We start from the raw sequence: 21,829 nt of genomic DNA, 5'->3' as shown, positions 1-21,829 counted from the left end.
TGTAGGATTGCAGTTAGTGCATTCTTCAGAATTTTGTATTACACAGAACCAGGAGTAATGAGGCTTTGGCTTATCCAAAGTGATATAATACATTCCTTCCAATGGCATTATTGAAGTTAGGTCAGAAAACAAACACTGATAAATTTAACAAATTTGTATGAAGAATAAGTTATATATTAAATGTTATCTTTATTTTTTAAATATTGAAAATACTCCCTCTATGAATCATGAGACTTTGCCGTTGGTGAGCTGGCTTGAGTGCTCAGTGATACAGAGTAGCTGGACCGAAGGTGTAACCATATCGGAGAGGTATCTGTTGAGAGCCAGACTAAGGAATGATTCCTGAAAGAGGACAGCAGCTCTTTCAGTAGTTGTTAAGGGGATAAGTCAGGACGACTTACGACCATAACAACATCACTCAGTCCTCTGAGTACTGCGCAGCTGAAAGGAATGGAAAACTACAACTGCTTCTTTTTCCAAGAAAATGTAGCTCTCTGCATTTTCATATAGCAATGATGGAGGCGCCTTCATTGGTAAAATATTCTGGAGGTAAACTAGTCCCCCGTTCAGATCTCCGGATGAGAACTACTAAGGAAGGGGTCACCAAAAATTAAAAAATAACATTCTACGACTCGTAGAATCTTAACTTCTAACATTCCATGCTCCAACTCGGAGCATGGAATGTTAGAAGTTTAAAAAAAGTTGGTAGGTCAGAAAATTTAAAGAGGGAAATGGATAGGATAAATTTAGATGTAGTAGGAAGTAGTGAGGTTCGGTGGGAAAAGGAAAACTAATTTTGGTCAGGTGGTTTTAGAATAATTAACACAGCTTCAAATAATGGGCAGGTAGGAGTAGGTTTTTCAATGAATAAGAAGATAGGGAAGAGAGTAGAGTATTTCAAAATGCATAGCGATAGAATCATTGTAATAAGGATAAAATCAAAACATAAACTGACAATGATTGTTAACGTCTATATGCCTACAAGCGCCCATGATGATGATGAGGTAGAGTGTGTATATGAAGAAATTGATGAAGCAGTTAAACACATAAAAGGGGATGAAAATTTAACAATAGTTATAGAGTTTTGTTTTAAGTATAATGTAGTAATTACCAACACCCAGTTTAAAAATCATTATAGAAGAATATACTCTAGGAAAAAGCCAGGCGATACTGCAAGGTATCAGATAGATTATATGGTTAAGCAAAGATTTAGAAATCAACTCGTTGACTGCAAAACTTACCCTGGAGCAGACATTGATAGCGACCATAATTTAGTGATAATGAAATGTAGATTGGGATTTAAAAACCTGAAGAAAAGGTATCAGATGAATCGGTGGAATTTAGAGAAGCTTGATGAAGAGAAGGTAAAGAAGATTTTTGAGGAGGATATCGCAAGAGGTCTGAGTAAAAAAGATAAAGTAGAAAATGTAGAAGAAGAATGGGAAAATGTTAAAAAGGAAATTCTTAAGTCAGCAGAAGTGAACTTAGGCAGAACAAAGAGAACTGGTAGGAAACCTTGGATTTCGTACGATATATTGCAGGTGATGGATGAACGTAGAAAATATAAGAATGCTAGTGATGAAGAAAGTAAAAGGAACTATTGACAGTTAAGAAATACTATAAACAGGAAGTGCAAACTAGCGAAAAAGAGTGGATTAAAGAAAAGTGTTCAGAAGTGGAAAGAGAAATGAACATTGGTAAAATAGACGGAGCATACAGGAAAGTTAAGGAAAATCTTGGGTACATAAATTAAAATCCAGTAATGTGTTAAACAAAGATGGTACACCGATTTATAATACGAAAGGTGAACTCGATAGGTGGGTGAAATATATTGAAGAGTTATACGGAGGAAATGAATTAGAAAATGGTGTTATAGATGAAGAAGAGGAAGTTGAAGAGGATGAAATGGGAGAAACAATACTGAGATGAGAATTTAAGAGAGCATTAAAAGATTTGAATGGCAGAAAGGCTCCTGGAATAAACGTAATACCTGTACAATTATTGCGCAGTACAGGTGAGGAAGCGATTGATAGATTATACAAACTGGTGTGTAATATTTAAAAAAAACAGGAAGTTCCGTCAGACTTCAAAAAAAAAGTGTTATAGTCATGATACCAAAGAAAGCAGGAGCAGATAAATGTGAAGAATACAGAACAATTAGCTTAACTAGCCATGCGTCAAAAATCTTAACTAGAATTCTGTACAGAAGAATTGAGAGGAGAGTGGAAGAAGTGTTAGGAGAAGACCAATTTGGTTTCAGGAAAAGTATAGGGACAAGGGAAGCAATTTTAGGCCTCAGATTAATAGTAGAAGGAAAATTAAAGAAAACAAACCAACATACTTGGCATTTATAGACCTAGAAAAGGCATTCGTTAACGTAGACTGGAATAAAATGTTCAGCATTAAAAAAAAATTAGGGTTCAAATCCAGAGATAGAAGAACAATTGCTAACATTTACAGGAACCAATCAGCAACAGTAATAATTGAAGAACATAAGAAGGAAGCTGTAATAAGAAAGGGAGTCTGACAAGGATGTTTCCTATCCCCGTTGCTTTTTAATCTTTACATAGAACTAGCAGTTAATGATGTTAAAGAATAATTTAGATTCAGAGTAACAGTACAAGGTGAAAAGATAAAGATTCCACGATTTGCTGATGATATAGTAATTCTAGAGAGTAAAAAGGATTTAGAAGAAATAATGAATGGCATGGATAAAGTCCTACGCATGAACTACTGCATGAAAATAAACAAGAACAAAACAAATGTAATGAAATGTAGTAGAAATAACAATGATGGACCACTGAATGTGAAAATAGGAAGAGAAAAGATTATGGAGGTAGAAAAATGTTGTTATTTGGGAAGTAGAATTACTAAAGATGGACGAAGCAGGAGCGATATAAAATGCTGAATAGCACAAGCGAAACGAGCCTTCAGTAAGAAATATAATTTGTTTACATCAAAAATTAATTTAAATGTCAGGAAAAGATTTTTGAAACTATATATATGTTTGGAGTGTTGCTTTATATGGAAGTTAAACTTGGACGATCAGAGTACCTGAGAAGTAAAGATTAGAAGCTTTTGAAATGTGGTGCTATAGGAGAATGTTAAAAATCAGATGGGTGGATAAAGTGACAAATGAAGAGGTGTTACAGCAAATTGATGAAGAAAGAAGCATTTGGAAAAATATAGTTAAAAAAAGAGACAGAGTTATAGGCCGTATATTAAGGCATCCTGGAATAGTCGCTTTAATATTGGAGGGACAGGTAGGAGGAAGAAATTGTGTAGGCAGTCAACGTTTTGAATATGTAAAACAAATTGTTAGGGATGTAGGATGTATGGGGTATACAAAAATGAAATGAAACGACTAGCACTAGATAGGGAATCTTGGAGAGCTGCATCAAACCAGTCAAATGACTGAAGACAAAAAAAATTTTAAATAATGTAAAACAGATTAATACCATTACTATAGTCATAAACAGATGCTTCTTATTTAATTTTATGTGACCTAAATTGTGATGTTAGAAAACGTTTTTAAAAAATAAACAGTTGAAAAATCACTCGGTATTTCAAAATTACTGAAAATGCTCTACGTGTATAAAAAAGGCAAAGTAAATTCATTTAAGTTGAAAATTTTAAGAAAAAATTTGTTATATTCGTTACAAGAATCTGGAAGCTGTGATAAGAGTAAATGATGAAGAAAGAAAAAGTACAATTCAGAAAGGAGTGAGACAAGGATGTAGTCTATAATGTGTTTTAAAAACTCATTTCATTCATTATAAACCAACCTGTTTTTCATCATTTGCATGTAACTACATTTGAAAAACCTCTTATTACATTAGTTTGTGATATTCATGTTGTCTACATTTTGAGTCCATAAAATGTGTTCTTTCATAAAAATATTTTAAGAATTTCTTTTTGAATGAGTTATCTATGTTTGATACTAGGAGATTTTTTTTGTGCATAAAAGCTTTCTTCATTTGTGCTAGACTGCATTTGAAATCTTCTTTACTTTACTTATCATTTCTAATTTTACTGCTTAAATAATAATGGATCTACAAAAAAAGAATATCGGTTTTGTTTTTTTAACTTTTTATATCTCTTACATGAGGTGCACAGTGTTGATTACATCATAATCAACAGTGTCGAGTGGAACCACTTGACAGCATCACTAACAAAGGTAGGTGGTGACGCCTGAACAGAAAGTCTTCTTTGTTTTACAGTTTGCTAAATGTGAATCTGTAGTTAGAATTCAATGTGTGTTCTGTAGAAAAATTAATTGTGATCCTACAAGTGACAATAACATAATTACATTCATCAGTGGCAAAATCAGTTTGAAACAACTGTATGTCTGTGTAAAGGGAAGAGTATAGGTCAACCGATGGTATCTGAAGTAAATCTTGGCTGTGTCAAGGAGTCTTTCCTGCATAGACCTGTTGGGAAGGTCAGCCACGAACTAGCAATGGCAGTGTGGAATGTTTTAAGGAAATGCTTTCATATGCGTCTGTACCATTTACAGCTGTTACGGGCTTTGAAGCCTACTGACTGCACTGTGCACGCTGACTACACAATCAAATTGTTTTGAAGATGACAACTTTCTTGATCATATTTTGTTGATGAGACCATTTCATCTTAATAAAAAAATTAACACATATAATGTTCATATCTGGGGCTCAGAGAATCACCATGAACTCTTACAATGTAAAAGGGACTCCCAAAAATTACATATTTATCCACATAAGCCCTGCCACTGCATAAAACCTGCAGGCTACTTTTTTTAAGATCAATGAGAAAGAAAAAAAAAATTTTTCATTCAATATGTTTCATTATGCGTATTTTGTTATAGAATAAAGAATTAATAATAGAAACATAACAGTATTAACCTGTAACGTACAAGGTGATGTCATATCCAACATGAGGTTCAAAATCTTTTCTCTATCAAAGTGTCATCTATTTTACATCATAATAAGCTTCAGCACCTTTCCTTGTACTCTTCCTGTAGTTGCAAAGGCGGATATTATAATAAAATTCATCTTTGTTTACTTGTTGTACCTGTTTTTGTATAACCTTTGATAGTTATAATCGTGTATGACACTGACTTGTAAACAAATACTTTTTTGTGAATACCATTTTTATTTTGTTTTTTGTTTGTGAGCTTTTTCTATTAGTGAATCAGTGTTCTTTAAAATGGAAAAGTGATTTGTGTTGATGAAAGAGACATTTTAAGAGAATTTGAGCTCCAGTAAAGGGAATAATTTGAACTTGGTGAGGATACAGATTTTTCTTGTAGTGAATATTGTGATGTCAATTGATGATAATGTGGATGATGTTTTATACATATACTTTTGAGTAGTTTTATGATCTGTATTTCATAATCAGTAAAAATATAAAAATTCATTACCTTCTGCTAATGTTGACCAAGAAATGTCAACAAAGCTGCTCTCATTTGTTTTTTCTTGTCTTCAGAGACAAGATGATAGTTGACAATATTATTTAATGTCTAGGTAGGTTCCTTGATATTATTCAAAGACCCCTATCTGCTAACAAATGTTTTATACACCACACTGCAGGTGTCATAGACTATTTTGCATAGGAGAGATCTTGAACTTTGTAGAAATGTAGGTATTTAAACCATCAGTAGTGAAATACATGCATTACATTAAACCTTGAAATTTAATTATCAGTGTTCTGCTTCAGTTATTCAGCCACAAGACAAATGGGTTATCTCTGGTCATGACCAGATCACACTTTGAATTTCAGTTTTAATGGGATTTTCAGCATTATCTCAATATTTTTTCTTTACATTTTGAATTTTATTGAAGTGCTCATTCTAGTAACTAATCAACAATGATTTTGTTAAATGAAAGTGAATAACTGATTCTTAAAGTATTTTTCATTCTGATTTTAAATATGAAATCAGAATTCTTCTACCAGGCTTAGTTTTTTTGTGATTACCATTCTTATTTTCAGATAGTATTGTGCATGAACTCCATAAGACTAGCATCTTGTGAACGCATTTTATTATATTATGTAAAAACTAAATAGTTTTCGTTTATTTATTACAATCTCTTAATTGTTGTCACATTGACTTGTTAGACATTAGTCATGCTTATTATTTACACACTAATTAAAATGAACAAGAATGTGACTCATTCTTCCCATTTTAATCTTACTATAAACATATAATCCAGTCATTAGTTATTTCTGTCATTATTATATTTATTTATAAACTGACATGCAGACTAGTTAAATATTTTTATTTCTCATTCAAGTGCGAGTTTTTGGGTGTGTAACATTCAGTTTTGTAGCTGACTTTTGTATTTGCATGTATATGTTGTTCAGTGAAGTGAGTGCAATTCCAATGGTTTGGAAAGAACTGAAAGATCACACCACAGACTGTTTTTTTTTGTGTAAAAAAGATATCTGGGATAACAGTTAAAACTAGACATACTGTTAAATACCCTGATATTCTCTTTGTCATGCGGCCAGTGCCACATAGCCAAGAGCTTCCAATTCCACTACCACCAGAAACATGGAACTTATATGAAGATGAAAATGTCAAATCTTGTGCTGACATCAGGTGATGAAGAAAGAGATCCAAACTTTTTAGAAAATAGATATACTGCACCCTTTTTAATTAATCAAATTAAATGATCTGGTTCTTGATCTAAATTTATCAAAGAATCAATCAGAAATACTGGCATCAAGACTGAAAGGATAGAATCTTTTACAACCAAACACTAAAATAAGTGCTTTCCGTGACAGTCAGAATTTGAACAGTTCTTCTCTCAGTACAAAAACTTAGTATACTGTAATGATGTGGACTCTTTACTGGAAGCTTTGTGACATATGCACCATCTTAATGAATGGCGACTTGTCAAAGCTTAGTTTTTTGAGAGTGGTTTTACTTCACACTGGAAATAAATACCCATCAATATCATTAGCATATGCTGTTCACATGAAGGAGTCTTATGAAAACATGAGCAGGATTCAGTAAGAGAAATATTTATGGTATATTTGTGGAGATCTGAAAGTAATAGCAGATACACTATTATACTCAAGTTCTGTTGCTTTTTGTGCTTGTGGGATAGGAAAAACCATTACATAAAAGAGTAGTGGCCAAAGAGAGGGGTAGTGACTGTAGGAGAGAAGAATGTTGTTAGTAAGGCATTAGTAAAATCAAAAAAGTTAAATCTTCTGTCACTACACATTAAGCAAGGTTTATTCAACAATTTTGTTAAATCAATGGATCATAATGGTGCAGGGTTACAGTTTCTAAAAAATAAATTCCGTAAGATAAGCGATGCTAAAATAAAGGAAAGTATATTTGTTGGACCACAAATAAGAAAACTAATGAGTGATCAGGCATTTGAAGAATGTTTGAATGACTTGGAGGTTGCGGCATGGAAATCACTTCAAAATGAGGTAAACAACTTCCTTGGAAACCATAAGGCCAACAACTACAGAGAACGTGAGAGAACTCCTTCAAAACTATAAAGAACTTGGGTGTAATATGTCATTCAAAATCCATTTCTTACATTTACATTTTGATTTTTTCCCTAACAATCTCGGCACTGTTAGTGATGAACATGGAGAATGGTTTTACCAGGAGATATCTACAATTGAAATATGATACCAGGGAAAATTGAACCCAAAAATGTTAGCCTACTACTGTTGGAATATAAAGAGGGGTCTACCTACAGCAAATTACAGCAGTAAATCAAAAAGAAATAGATTTTAGGTGAGAGTACAAAATGCATGTTGTCCTCATATTGTCATATACGTTCACCATACATTTTTTGTTTCGAAATAAATTTCAATTACAAAGAAACTTAGCTTGATAGAAAAAATTTATTAACATATATGAACAGCATAAAAAATACTGTAAGAATCAGCCATTCACTCTCATTTAACAAATAAAAAATTGAATTTTGTTGACCAGTGTTTTTTTACATAAAATTCAACAGTTTAATTAAATATGGAGCAGCTGAAGATAATGCGTTCAGTTTGTTTTAATAGAGTACTACATCGGCTATTTGTTTTTTTTATGTTAATACAGGATTTTCATTAAAGAATGGTGGGATTTTGAACATGTATTAAATGAAAACAAAAATACTTACAGTTGATGTTTATATACCGAATTTGTCATCTCAAACAGTTTTTTTACATAACTAAGAAAATTCAATATATATAAAAAAAATTTCATAGTATCATTAGTCGCTCGGCAAATATCCAATTGATACTCAGTTTCTGCTTATACCCAAATTAATATATCTTCTGTTATAGTTACAGTTGCTTCATTAATCCTTTCCTTTAAGTGACATAGGTCGCATATTTTTTGTGAATAAACAATGTTTTTTGTATACCCTCACAAGGAAAAGTTGCAAGGTATCAGGTCTGAACTCCTTGAAGGCCAGGATATAGTTCCTTATCGATCTACCCATCAGTGTTCAAATTTTCCATTCAAAGGCTGGCAATAAGGTCTGCTAATGCATTAAAGGGGCCATCTTGTTTGAAATGAATTCATTGTATGTTTTCGAGCTCATCCAGTTGAGAAAAACAGTAGTTGCTTAACATATCAAGATAAAAATTTCCACTAATAATCTTTTCAGCGAAGAAAGAAGGCCTGATTACATGATTTTACATCTCACCACACCAAATATTAACTTTAGGCATATCGTGTCATTTCTCAAAAATCACATGTGGGTTTTCAGATCCTCATATTGGTGAATTATGTCTGTTAAACACCCCCATAAATATAGAATGTAGCTTCATCTGTAAAAATTATATAGTTTAAAAATGATTCGTTTTCATTAAATTTTGTGGAAAATTTCAACAGCAAAATTGAAACGTTTTTCTTCAGGTTTTAATTCCTGCAGAAGCTGGATTTTATATGCGTATAATTTCAATGTTTTTTGTAAAACTTTGTGAATTGTTGTTTTCTGAATATCTAACTCAAGGCTTCGACAAGAAATGGATTTATTAGGATTTCAGATTGTAATGCACGTTGAACTAAAATTATGAACTTTAATTCAGTCTGCCACAAAACAAACTGCTTTTTTTGAACAGTGAACATAGTAACCAACTAAACACACTTCAGCAGCAATACGAAAACTGGTGTGTTGGTTTGAGCTATTGTTACACAAAACTTTGGGTAGAATGCTTTTAGGGCTATTAAGGAAACTTCTCAAAATTTCCCTACTGCCTTGATAGTTTTTTCCTGATTAGCCTCCGGGAATTACCATCAGGTATTACTTCAGAGGATGAATGAGGATGGTATGTTTGAGTATAAATGAAGTGTAGTCTTGTACATTCTAAGTTCGATCATTCCTGAGATGTATGGTTAATTGAAACCCCAACTACCAAAGAACACCGGTATCCATGATCTAGTATTCAAAAACTTATAAAATTAACTGCCTTTACTAGGAATTGAACGCTGAAACTCTCAACTTCCAAATCAGCTGATTTGGGAAGACGTGTTCACCACTAGACCAACCCGGTGGGTCCTATTGCCTTGATCTAAATTACAAAAACGCCACAATCCTTTTATGAAAACCCTGTATTTACCAATTGTAAAATAATAAAGTTAATATGATCCTTTAAAATTTATTGTTTTTATAAATTATTATCCAATCTCGTTCTTTTCATGCTAATCTATGAAATTAATATTAGTTAAAAGTGATTAGATTTTCTTCAGTAGCAATCTGAAACTCTGAATGCTAGGTTACAAGAGTATTTTTATAAAGAGCCACATTACACTGCTATTAAAAAAATCTGTTTCAGAAAAATCAGTGAAATTAACTGATTCCATGCTACACACGTGTTTATCTGGGTAATGCTGAAATAAGTACTGTACAGTACCTACAGCTGCTAATTATTTTTGAATAATTAACGAATTATTCAAGGGTCTTAAAATGACAAGACGTAAATTAATAACTGATTAAATTTTTATGCAGTGATAAATTAATAGTAGGACAACGAAATAAGCTATCACTAACCCTCTAGGGTTGTACCATTCGAACCCATGACTGATGGGAGCGCGGTTGGCGGGTGATGATCAAGTTTCGCTTAGTGTGGGGTGGAAGTGTACCAATATTGACCGTTCTGTTATTCTCGTAGATCAGCTGTTTGTAAATGACGCCTTACTAACAGCTGATCGTAGTTTCTAGTAGTGTATTATAATAATGAGAACTGCATGCGGTTCGTCTTGTTGGTATATGATGGATTTTTATTGTTTCCGGTGATGAGGTTTATTAACGGTAATGGAGCTTTACTGATATGACTCTCCATAACTACTCTTTAGACAATTTATCAGGTTTATGTATTTATTATTATTATTAAGTTTTGGCCTAAAATTCGTTATTGTCAGGTCTCGTTACCCAATCAATTTGCGTAATTATAACTATACGTATGCAGGAAGAGCAAACGGTGTGGCATGCGGATTCTTTTAAGTAAGTACTGGTAAAATATTTAGTTATTTCACGTTTGTTATAAAATATACTAGAGAGCTGTGAAACTTTGTCCTTCTACCTTCCTTTTTACGTTTTAATTATCAGGCCGATAAGCTGGTAGATGTAAATACAAAGTAACATTGATTAAATACATCGCGTGTTAGAAATTTTGTTGGGGTTTGTTTCCAGAAGTCTTTAGGTCTTTAAAATATTAGTCACACTACGACTTAATCTAAAGATTGCGTCGATTTGCCTTTTGTTAATGACGTGTGTCCTAGTTACACCTATAAATTTGGGTATCAAAAATACGGTTTTTATTCGGAAATAGCCTTTATATTATTAAATTAAAATATGAAAATTCGGCACTGCAGTATCACAGATTGTTTTTATATCAGTAGTACATAGTGTATGACAAAATGACTAGATACAAGTAAATTTTTCTTTAAAATTCCAATTGTTAATTTTCTTGTAGATTATTATAAGTCATTTTTGTTTAAAAAAATGAAAATAATGATATCATGCCAGACCCTTTGTGGAATTAAAGTGTAGTTTTGATTACTTAGTAATAAAGTATTTAGTTTTAATTTTGCTTATTATATTTGCACATTGGCTGTAAAATAAAAATAACTTTTTTGTCTTATTGTAAAAAGTATCATTATAAAATGCTTCTGTTTTTGCCAATTATTTGCTCTGTTGGGTAAATAAAAATATTATTTTAGATGGTAAAAATTGCTTTTAATTTATTCCTAATATTAATTTTATTTTAAATTAATTAGCGAATACCTGTTAGTAATTTTAATTTAGTGTGAATTAATATCTTTAAATTCATTTTCATTTCTATTTATCTGAATTTCTTCAGGGTGAAATCTGGAAGTGAGGAAGGTGCTGGAGGTAATAAGACAGATAGTGTTTCACATGATACTGCATATGAAGGCCATATCGATGAAACTGCAAATTCAGTTTTATCGGATGATGCATTATTCCAGCCCATCAGGAATGATTCTAGGAAAAAGTAATTACTTTTCTAATCACCTTTATTATAAAGCTGAATATAGACTAATCTGTATTCAGCCTTATAATTTATGGTGTAAACTTTTACTGTATTAGTTATACAATGTGAGACTTATAATGTATTGCTAAGGAATATATATATATATTTAGTAAAATCAATTTTTAAATTGTCCATATTTTCTTCTGTACTATAATTAATTCAAAAGCAAAAACAGAATTCAACAGTACTGAACCAAATAAGAGCTCTTACCTTATTTTTTCATTTTTATTATTCTCCCTTATGTATCAATAGCACTTTCAAGGAATTCCTCATCAGTTGATTAAAATTAAAATCTCATAATTACCCATTAAAATACCAAGTATTTACTTATATAAAATATGTGTAGTCAAGTAATTAAAATTTTTTAAGCATCTTTCTGGCTAGCCACTAAATACAGCACTGTACTAATTAAATATAAAGTTTATCCGCTATTGCCAAAAGTTAAAAATAAGGTAAGAACTCTTATTTGGTTCTGTACTGTGATGGATTGCTGAATTTGCTTTTGAATTAATTAGTACAGAGGAAAATATGGAAAATTTTACTAAATTAATTGTGAATGCCAACCAGGCAAAAATGTCCATTTATTTTTACAAATTTCACATTAAACTTCATAATGTTATACATTTGATAAATTTTAACAAAACGTGTTTGAAATTAAATATAACACTTAAGTATGCCAAAATAAAATTAAGTAATCCTCAATATAATAAAAATGTAGTTAAAACAAAATTTTTTGCACAAAGATTTAGAATAAAACAAGGTTATTATAAAATAAACTGCGTAAATATTGAACTGTAAATACACATCTTTATTTACTAAAAATTTTGGGAAATGTTATGTGATTATACAGTGAATTTAATCAGATATATATATATTTATATATAAATAGAAATTAAATTTATAACAAAAGAAAAAAATAGGTTATTTGATTGAAATAAAAAATAATAATGAAAATAAAAATTTTATAACAATTTTCATAAAAAATGTGTTTGAGATGGGGTAAAGTAGTATAATTTGAATTTTTGTAAATATACATGAAATTTCAAGTAAATGTGATAATAATGATCTTGTAAATTTAACTTGCCAGATAATAAAAATAAAATTATCAAAAATATGATGCTTATAATATTATAATTATATAAATATAATGCTATTGATTCTGAGTTAAATATTAATAGAATTGACCATATTGACAAAGATAAAGAAAAATTACGTAATACCATTAGTAATAATATCTATAAAATGAAAGATATATGTATAAATAAGAAACCAATTTTAATGAGAGGACAGTGTACAATATAAAAGAAAATTACTGTGTTATACTAAAATCAGATAAAACAGATACACAAGTTATTATTATGTTAATTAAAAAATTTCCCTCTATTAATCATGAGACCTTGCCCTTGGTGAGGGAGCTTGAGTGCTCAGTGATACAGAGTAGCTGGACCGAAGGTGCAACCATATCAGAGAGGTATCTGTTGAGAGCCAGACTAAGGAATTCCTGAAGGAGGGCAGCAGCTCTTTCAGTAGTTGTTCAGGGCATAGGTCAGGACAACTTAAACGACCATATCAACATCACTCAGTCCTCGTGAGTACTGCACAGCTGAAAGCAATGGAAAACTACAGCTGCTTTTTTTCCAAGAAAATGTAGCTTTCTGCATTTTCATATAACAAAGATGGAGGTGCCTTCCTTGGTAAAATATTCTGGAGGTAAACTAGTCCCCCGTTTGGATCTTCGGGTGGGGGACTACTATGGAAGGAGTCACCAAAAAATAAAAAAAATAACATAGTACAAATAGGAGTATGAAATATTAGAAGTCTAAAAAAGGTTGGTAGTTTAGAAAATTTAAAGAGGGAAATGGATAGGATAAATGTAGATGTAGTAGGAATTAGTGAGGTTCGGTGGGAAGAGGAAAACTACTTTTGGTCAGGTGATTTTAGAATAATTAACACAGCTTCAAATAATGGGCAGGTAGGAGTAGGTTTTGCAATGAACAAGAAGATAGGGAAGAGAGTCGAGTATTTCAAAATGCATAGCGACAGAATCATTGTAATAAAGGATAAAATCAAAACATAAACAACGATTGTTAACGTCTGTATGTCTACAAGCACCCATGATGATGATGAGGTAGAGTGTGTATATGAAGAGATTGATGAAGCAATTAAACACATAAAATTTAATAATAGTTGGAGATTTTAATGCAAGCATTGGAAAAGGCAAGGAAGGAAATATGATGGGTGAATACGGGCTGGGCAAAAAGGATTGAATGAGGGGACTGACTTATAGAGTTTTGTTTGAAGTATAATTTAGTAATTACCAACACCCAGTTTAAAAATCATAATAGAAGAATATACACTTGGAAAAAGCCAGGCGATACTGCAAGGTATCAGATAGATTATATCATGGTTAAGCAAAGATTTAGAAATCAACTTGTCAACTTCAAAACTTATTCTGGAGCAGACATTGATAGCGACCATAATTTAGTGATAATGAAATGTAGATTGGGGTTTAAAAACCTGAAGAAAAGGTGTCAGATGAATCTGTGGAATTTAGAGAAGCTTGATGAAGAGAAGGTAAAGAAGATTTTTGCGGAGGATATCGCAAGAGGTCTGAGTAAAAAAGATAAAGTAGAAAATGTAGAAGAAGAATGGGAAAATGTTAAAAAGGAAATTCTTAAGTCAGCAGAAGTGAACTTAGGCAGAACTAAGAGAACTGGTAGGAAACCTTGGATTTCGTACGATATATTGCAGATAATGGATGAACGTAGAAAATATAAGAATGCTAGTGACGAAGAAAGTAAAAGGAACTATTGACAATTAAGAAACACTAAACAGGAAGTGCAAACTAGCAAAAAAGAGTGGATTAAAGAAAAGTGTTCAGAAGTGGAAAGAGAAATGAACATTGGTAAAATAGACGGAGCATACAGGAAAGTTAAGTAAAATTTTGGGGTACATAAATTAAAATCTAATAATGTGTTAAATAAAGACGGTACACAAATTTATAATACGAAAGGCAAAGTCGATAGGTGAGTGGAATATATTGAGTTATACGGAGGAAATGAATTAGAAAATGGTGTTATAGATGAAGAAGAGGAAGTTGAAGAGGATGAAATGGAGAAACAATATTGAGATGTGAATTTAAGAGAGCATTAAAAGATTTGAATGGCAGAAAGGCTCCTGGAATAGACGGAATACCTGTACAATTATTGCGCAGTACAGGTGAGGAAGCGATTGATACATTATACAAACTGGTGTGTAATATTTAAAAAAAACAGGAAGTTCCGTCAGACTTCAAAAAAAGTGTTATAGTCATGATACCAAAGAAAGCAGGAGCAGATAAATGTGAAGAATACAGAACAATTAGCTTAACTAGCCATGCGTCAAAAATCTTAACTAGAATTCTGTACAGAAGAATTGAGAGGAGAGTGGAAGAAGTGTTAGGAGAAGACCAATTTGGTTTCAGGAAAAGTATAGGGACAAGGGAAGCAATTTTAAGCCTCAGATTAATAGTAGAAGGAAAATTAAAGAAAACAAACCAACATACTTGGCATTTATAGACCTAGAAAAGGCATTCGTTAACGTAGACTGGAATAAAATGTTCAGCATTAAAAAAAAATTAGGGTTCAAATCCAGAGATAGAAGAACAATTGCTAACATTTACAGGAACCAATCAGCAACAGTAATAATTGAAGAACATAAGAAGGAAGCTGTAATAAGAAAGGGAGTCTGACAAGGATGTTTCCTATCCCCGTTGCTTTTTAATCTTTACATAGAACTAGCAGTTAATGATGTTAAAGAATAATTTAGATTCGGAGTAACAGTACAAGGTGAAAAGATAAAGATTCCACGATTTGCTGATGATATAGTAATTCTAGAGAGTAAAAAGGATTTAGAAGAAATAATGAATGGCATGGATAAAGTCCTACGCATGAACTACTGCATGAAAATAAACAAGAACAAAACAAATGTAATGAAATGTAGTAGAAATAACAATGATGGACCACTGAATGTGAAAATAGGAAGAGAAAAGATTATGGAGGTAGAAAAATGTTGTTATTTGGGAAGTAGAATTACTAAAGATGGACGAAGCAGGAGCGATATAAAATGCTGAATAGCACAAGCGAAACGAGCCTTCAGTAAGAAATATAATTTGTTTACATCAAAAATTAATTTAAATGTCAGGAAAAGATTTTTGAAAGTATATATGTTTGGAGCGTCCCTTTATATGGAAGTTAAACTTGGACGATCAGAGTACCTGAGAAGTAAAGATATCAGTTTACCTGAGAAGTAAAGCTTTTGAAATGTGGTGTATAGTGGTGCTATAGGAGAATGTTAAAAATCAGATGGGTGGATAAAGTGACAAATGAAGAGGTGTTACAGCAAATTGATGAAGAAAGAAGCATTTGGAAAAATATAGTTAAAAAAAGAGACAGACTTATAGGCCGTATATTTAGGCATCCTGGAATAGTCGCTTTTATATTAGGGGGTCAGGTAGAAGGAAGAAATTGTGTAGGCATGCAATGTTTGGAATATGTAAAACAAATTGTTAGGGATGTAGGATGTACAGGGTATACAAAAATGAAATGAAACGACTAGCACTAGATAGGGAATCTTGGAGAGCTGCATCAAACCAGTCAAATGACTGAAGACAAAAAAAAATTAAAGAATATAATAATTGAATGGAAAGGTATATAATTGATAATAATTTTAAATAAAAAAAAAGACCCAACTAATAAATTTTTAAAGATAACAAAAAGTTTAATAACAAAATATAAGACTATATTTTATTATGGTAATAAATTGAGATAACACATTAGATTATATCCATTTAAACTATTTACCCCCAAACTTACTAAAATACACAAGCAAGGTAACCCAATGTGTCTGTTAATCAACTTTAAATTTGCTCCTTGTTATTTTATTACTAAAATAATTGATAAGATACTTACATTAAGATTAATTTACCTTATAAATATAAAAAATGGGTATGAATTTGTTAACAAATTAAACAATTTGACAATAAATGAAAATACTATAATGATAAGGTATGACATAACCAACATTTACCGTAATATTTCCATTATTCATATAATTTGTATAATAAAAAAATAATGAGGACCTAAAATTTATTGATAATATTATTACAATTATTAGGCACATAGTTCAACAGAATTTTTTCGAATTTAATAATGTATATTATACACAAGAGAATACTTTACTGATGGGATTCCCTTTATCGGCTGTCATGTCCAAAATTTATTTACAAGAATTCGAAAATAGAATAGTTTATGGTATTACTTATATATACAAAATTCTATTATGGGTTCAATATGTTGATGACATTCTGGTTATCCTTAATTCTGTTATAAATGATGAACATTTTATAATATTGAAAAAACTCAGTTTCTATCATGATAGTTTAAAACTTTGTTTGTTGTCATTTGAAACTGTTAAATGCAGAAAAATAAGTTTTTTAGATGTTAATATCGAGATCAATAAAAAGAATCAATTTATAACATCAGTATATAGGAAACTTACAGAAATTAAAGTACTTATTAATAGAAAATCAAATGATCCCTGGTCACACAAGATTAATATATTCACAAATATGATGAATAGAGCGATACATTACACACATAACAAAGAAAAATTAGATGCTGAAATAAAAATTATAAAGGATATTGCACTAAAAAATGGATTAATACCTTGTTAATTGATAATATTTATTGAAAACAAGATTTAAAATCTATTAATGTAACAAAATTGAAACTTATAATACACATAACTGAAAATATCTACATGAAATGCTCTTATAGTAATAATATTATTGAAAATTTAATTAATGTTTATAATGATGAAAATTATAAACCAGCATATGAGCCAAAAAAACCATATAAAGAAACATAATGATAATAATGATTTTAATAGTTCATGTGGAGTTATAAAATAACATGTAATGATTGTGATAAAATTTATGTTGGGAAAACTAATAGATCATTTAAGGCAAGGTTTTCAGAGCATTTTAGATATATAAACAATAAATTAGATTTTTCTAATGTTGCAGACTATCTAATAATAAATAAATAATTGAAATTGAAATTACAAATGAAAGTGATAATAATAAAAAATTAACACATTTTATAGCAGCTAAATCCTTAGAAATGTATTATGATTTACTACATATGAGCAACTTTTGCATTTGTTATGTTCATGCTTTGTGATATGCAGGATTACTAAGGCTATGTTATAAATAATAAAAAAGTTGATAACATAGTGTTACTGAGAAACCATGCTTTCTATTTAATGGGTTTTATTCTTCTGTTTAAATTTTAGAGCAGAGCCTAGTAAAGAGATGAGAGCGGCTATGAAAGTACTGAATGATTCTTTACAGAAATCACCTGTTGGAAGTGTTCCTCATCACTTGAAGAATGCCAATAATATTGTACAGCAAGAATGGTTTAAAGTAAGTTTACCTATATACATGACAGTTTTGTTTAAAATTGTTATAAAAAATTATTTACTTGTTGCATAACATATAATATAAACTTTCACGTCTTAAATTTTTTTAAATACTTTTAAGTGTACTAGTATCCAGAGTACATTTCATTGACTCATCTGATGCAATTGATATTGTACTTGGATGAATATTACCGTAGTAATGAAAAGTAAAAATAGATTTTAAAAACTAGTTCATAGTTGAATCCTTTGGCAGTACATAATTACAGGATATGAAGTATTTGATAGTATTTTCAGAAGATTAAAAGTCAAGTATAGAAATGTAAAAAAACTAATATATAATTGCTTTTCATATGTTATTTTATATTGAAAGTAAGTTTCATTTTAATAATTTGTTTTTTTACCATCAAGAAATATATACTTTTAAATACTGTACTAATTGTGATATATCCCAGTATGTCAAACTGATGAACGTTCAGAAAGTAGTTACGAAGCAAAAGTATGTTCTCCATATACAAGTATGGCCAGTGAAGCTGTTGATTCAAAAGGGTTAATCAGAAGTGATTTTCTATTCCAAATAATGGTTACACATATTGTGGATAGGTGACAGTTTATAAATTGAAGATTTTGTTTTAAATGGAAATATTGAATTTCTATTTAAAATTTGTGTCATCATTTAAACCCACAGTAAATAATAATATTATATTCAACATCTTCAGTAAATGTATTTTCAATATTATATTTAATTTATTAATTAATAATTATGTTTGGAGTATGAAAACTTGATCATCTTAATACATTGTTGATTGATAAAATCATTTAAATAATCTCTGGTATATCTTTGTTATAGATCTCTAGTACAGCCGATGCCAATCCATTAGATGTTGAAGATTATTTAGATTGTTTTGAAGAAATTTCTAGCCAGTTACTGGAGTATATTGTTAATATGACTGATGTTAGTGTAAGTATTTTTTTAATAAAATTTAATCCTTTAAAAACATAATTATTTTATGATATTAATTATTTTGGGTAAAGTTTGTTTTGATATGTGTTGCAAATTAATTATTATCTGAATGTTATTACTCTGAAATCCTATTGTCTACTAGTTAAAAAAAAATGTATATTTATAAAAGGAATTTCATACTTTTTATTTTTTAATAATTTGAATTGCATAACAATTTCAGTTACATGAATTTCACATTTTAAGAACTAATACTTTTTTAAATTTAGTATTGAAGATGTATGTTGATTATTTCACATAAAATTTCTCTTTCAGTGGTTTGATTGTTATTACTGTTACTGAATTGACATCAGGCGTATGTCACTTTCAAAAATAGCATAGCTATATTCAGCATTAAGAGCACAATTCTACTTCTGTTGGAGAGAGTTAAGAGAGAAATTATTTCAAATTGACCTTTTTGTTCATCAGAATCCAAATTACCAAAATTTAGCCCCAACAATTGATGACTTAAACAGTGTGGTATAGAAATTAACATTGTTACAGTGGTCATTATTGCTGTCAAAGAAAACTGCTTTGTTTATTTGTACTTCAGATGCTGTGTGTTCACGCAGCCATTTTGAGAATGTAATAAGTGCAAAGCAATAAGTTTTAATGTTACCTCTTCTGACAGTGCATTAATTCATGCATACCTTATTTTCTCAAATCTAATTCATTCATTTTGTAAAAAAAAAGTTTCAAAGTTAGGTGGGCATTTAGAATCAATGTTGTTTGAGAATCTCACCCATAACATGCACACACACACACACACACACACACACTTTATTCATTTAGTTGCAACCACAGCTCAAGGACATTAGTCTTCCCCTGCGCAACTCAGTTCCTTGCTGATAACAGGTAAAAAAAAAAAAAAAAAATTGGAAACAAGATAAAATAGGTGAATTAGAATGAAATCAGTGTTTCATCACTCTCAGATTTTTAGTTATGACCCTTTAAAATATTGAGAAACTTCTTACTAATACAATGCAAAAATAATTACAATTAAAATTCCTACCTTTATTTTGCAGACATTTACGTTTATATAATTTCTTTTTTCTTATTTTTCTTTTGTGTTCAGTGAAGTGTTCTCTTTTTATCATCCAGCAGTAGTCACTCATCATAGATTTATCTCATCTGCCTTGATAATGTTGTTCCATCTGCAATATATCTTGGTGGATCTTTCTCCTTGTTTGTCAGTGATGTCACCCAAGTTTAAAGAGAGAAGTCCAAATGAGAATGTAAAAAATGAATTTTCATTGACATTCTGCAACCTAAATTTTTGTAGTTCACTAAGAGTTCATTTATAAGCTGATCATGGTTTTCAGCTTTTTTCCCCAAGAAAACCAGTTATTGCATCTCTGAATGACTTCCATGCTGCTAGTTCTTTAAGATTCAGTTAGCTATCAAATATATTTTTGTGAATTAATTTTCTTAATGTGGCCCAGTGAATATATTCCCTCTTTTAATTTGGCTTCACTTAATTGTGAAAAACTTCAGCTAAATATTTAAAGCCATCTCTGTCTTTATCTAATGCTTTTACAGAATTCTTCATCAGGCCTAGCTTTATGTATAGAAGTGGTAAAATAATACCTGCTTTGACAAGGGGAATATTGACAAAACTTTCCTTTCCTGGGGTAAACTGATTTCTTTTAGGCCAGTCTTTAACTGCGTAGTGATTATCTGTAGTCCAACTATCTTATAAACACAAGAAACACATATATTTTGTAAAGCCACTCTGAAGATCGAGAAGTCATATTGCTTTCAGGCCAGCAGTGATTTGCTGTGAGTGTTCATCATACTTCATAGCTTTTAAAATTTTTGACGTACTTTCATACGTTTCTTTCATTCTTACAGCATATGCTACTGGTATAGAAGAAAACATTCAAGTTATACAACAACACTGCCTTTAAGCTTCTTTTTGATGAGTCTATAAATAAATGCCAATCATGAATAACATATTCAGTGTCTAGTTCAGACATTATATCCTTAATATCATGGCATAAACAAATTAAACAATCTCTTCTAAAGTATTTCAGTAAATTTTCATTCCGATTTCTAAATACTGAAATTTGAATATCTGTTTAATAAATTCCATTCTTTAAGACATGAATTTAGGAGTTCTGCATGTTGTTTCGACAAATACAAGTCATGAGTTGGGTCGCTCAGTTCTGCTTGTGTGATGAGGTGAGGTTCAATATTTGATTTTTCTGGAATGTAATTAATATCTATTGAAGTTGAGGATTCATCAGTTTAGCCTTCTAGAGAATAAGAAATTTCTTTCCAAGAAGTTGGTGCAATCAGAATTGGTAAATTAACACCATGAAGTACTGGTGTCCTAGCTGAACGAACATTTGGGTGTGCAACACCGCTTTTGTTTGAATTGAAATCAGTAACATTTGTTAAGCAAAAATAGCAGTCTTTGTAATGGTTAGTAGGCTCTTGTCAAATCGTACGCCAAAAAGCAAATGCTCTTTTTTCCTTTTAACCACTGAGTTAGTTTAACATAGCACTTGATGCGTGCTACATGTGCAGCACTGGATTTATCTTGGTCTCCCAAGGGATAGTCAAAATAATGTTTGTAAACAGTTTTCACCAGATTCTATACAGGTTTTCCATTGACTTTTCATGGTGAATTCTCCACAAAGTAACAAAAAATATTTGGAAAATTTTTACAAGTCCGACTTTTATTCATTGTAAAATTCAAAATGTTTTAATGAAAGAAAATAAACTGAAATATTACAGAATTACTTACTTGATTATAAAAATAATAAAGTTTTAATTTATAATTCATCATAAAATTGTTTCACCATAGAGTGAATAAAACACGTGAAACACACACACACTCAACTTAACAAATCTTGATGTTCAATAAAATAA

General features: G+C 30.7%; 1 protein-coding gene across 3 annotated transcripts in view; it reads left to right on the top strand.

Moving 5' to 3' along the window:
- Nucleotides 1–21,829, top strand: part of Kank (KN motif and ankyrin repeat domain-containing protein 2 kank) — a 166,867-nt gene that overhangs the window by 133,932 nt on the left and 11,106 nt on the right. For all 3 annotated transcript variants that reach the window (XM_075363653.1, XM_075363655.1, XM_075363654.1), the window contains 3 exons: nt 11,308–11,460; nt 17,833–17,962; nt 18,806–18,916. In XM_075363653.1, the coding sequence (XP_075219768.1) occupies nt 11,308–11,460; nt 17,833–17,962; nt 18,806–18,916 (394 nt within the window). The remainder of the gene's footprint in view (nt 1–11,307; nt 11,461–17,832; nt 17,963–18,805; nt 18,917–21,829) is intronic.

Source organism: Lycorma delicatula, chromosome 4, assembly GCF_047948215.1.
Source record: "Lycorma delicatula isolate Av1 chromosome 4, ASM4794821v1, whole genome shotgun sequence".
NCBI classification, from domain to species: domain Eukaryota; kingdom Metazoa; phylum Arthropoda; class Insecta; order Hemiptera; family Fulgoridae; genus Lycorma; species Lycorma delicatula.
The sequence above is the reverse complement of the archived record's forward strand: the minus strand, read 5'-3'. Positions and strand labels throughout refer to the sequence as shown.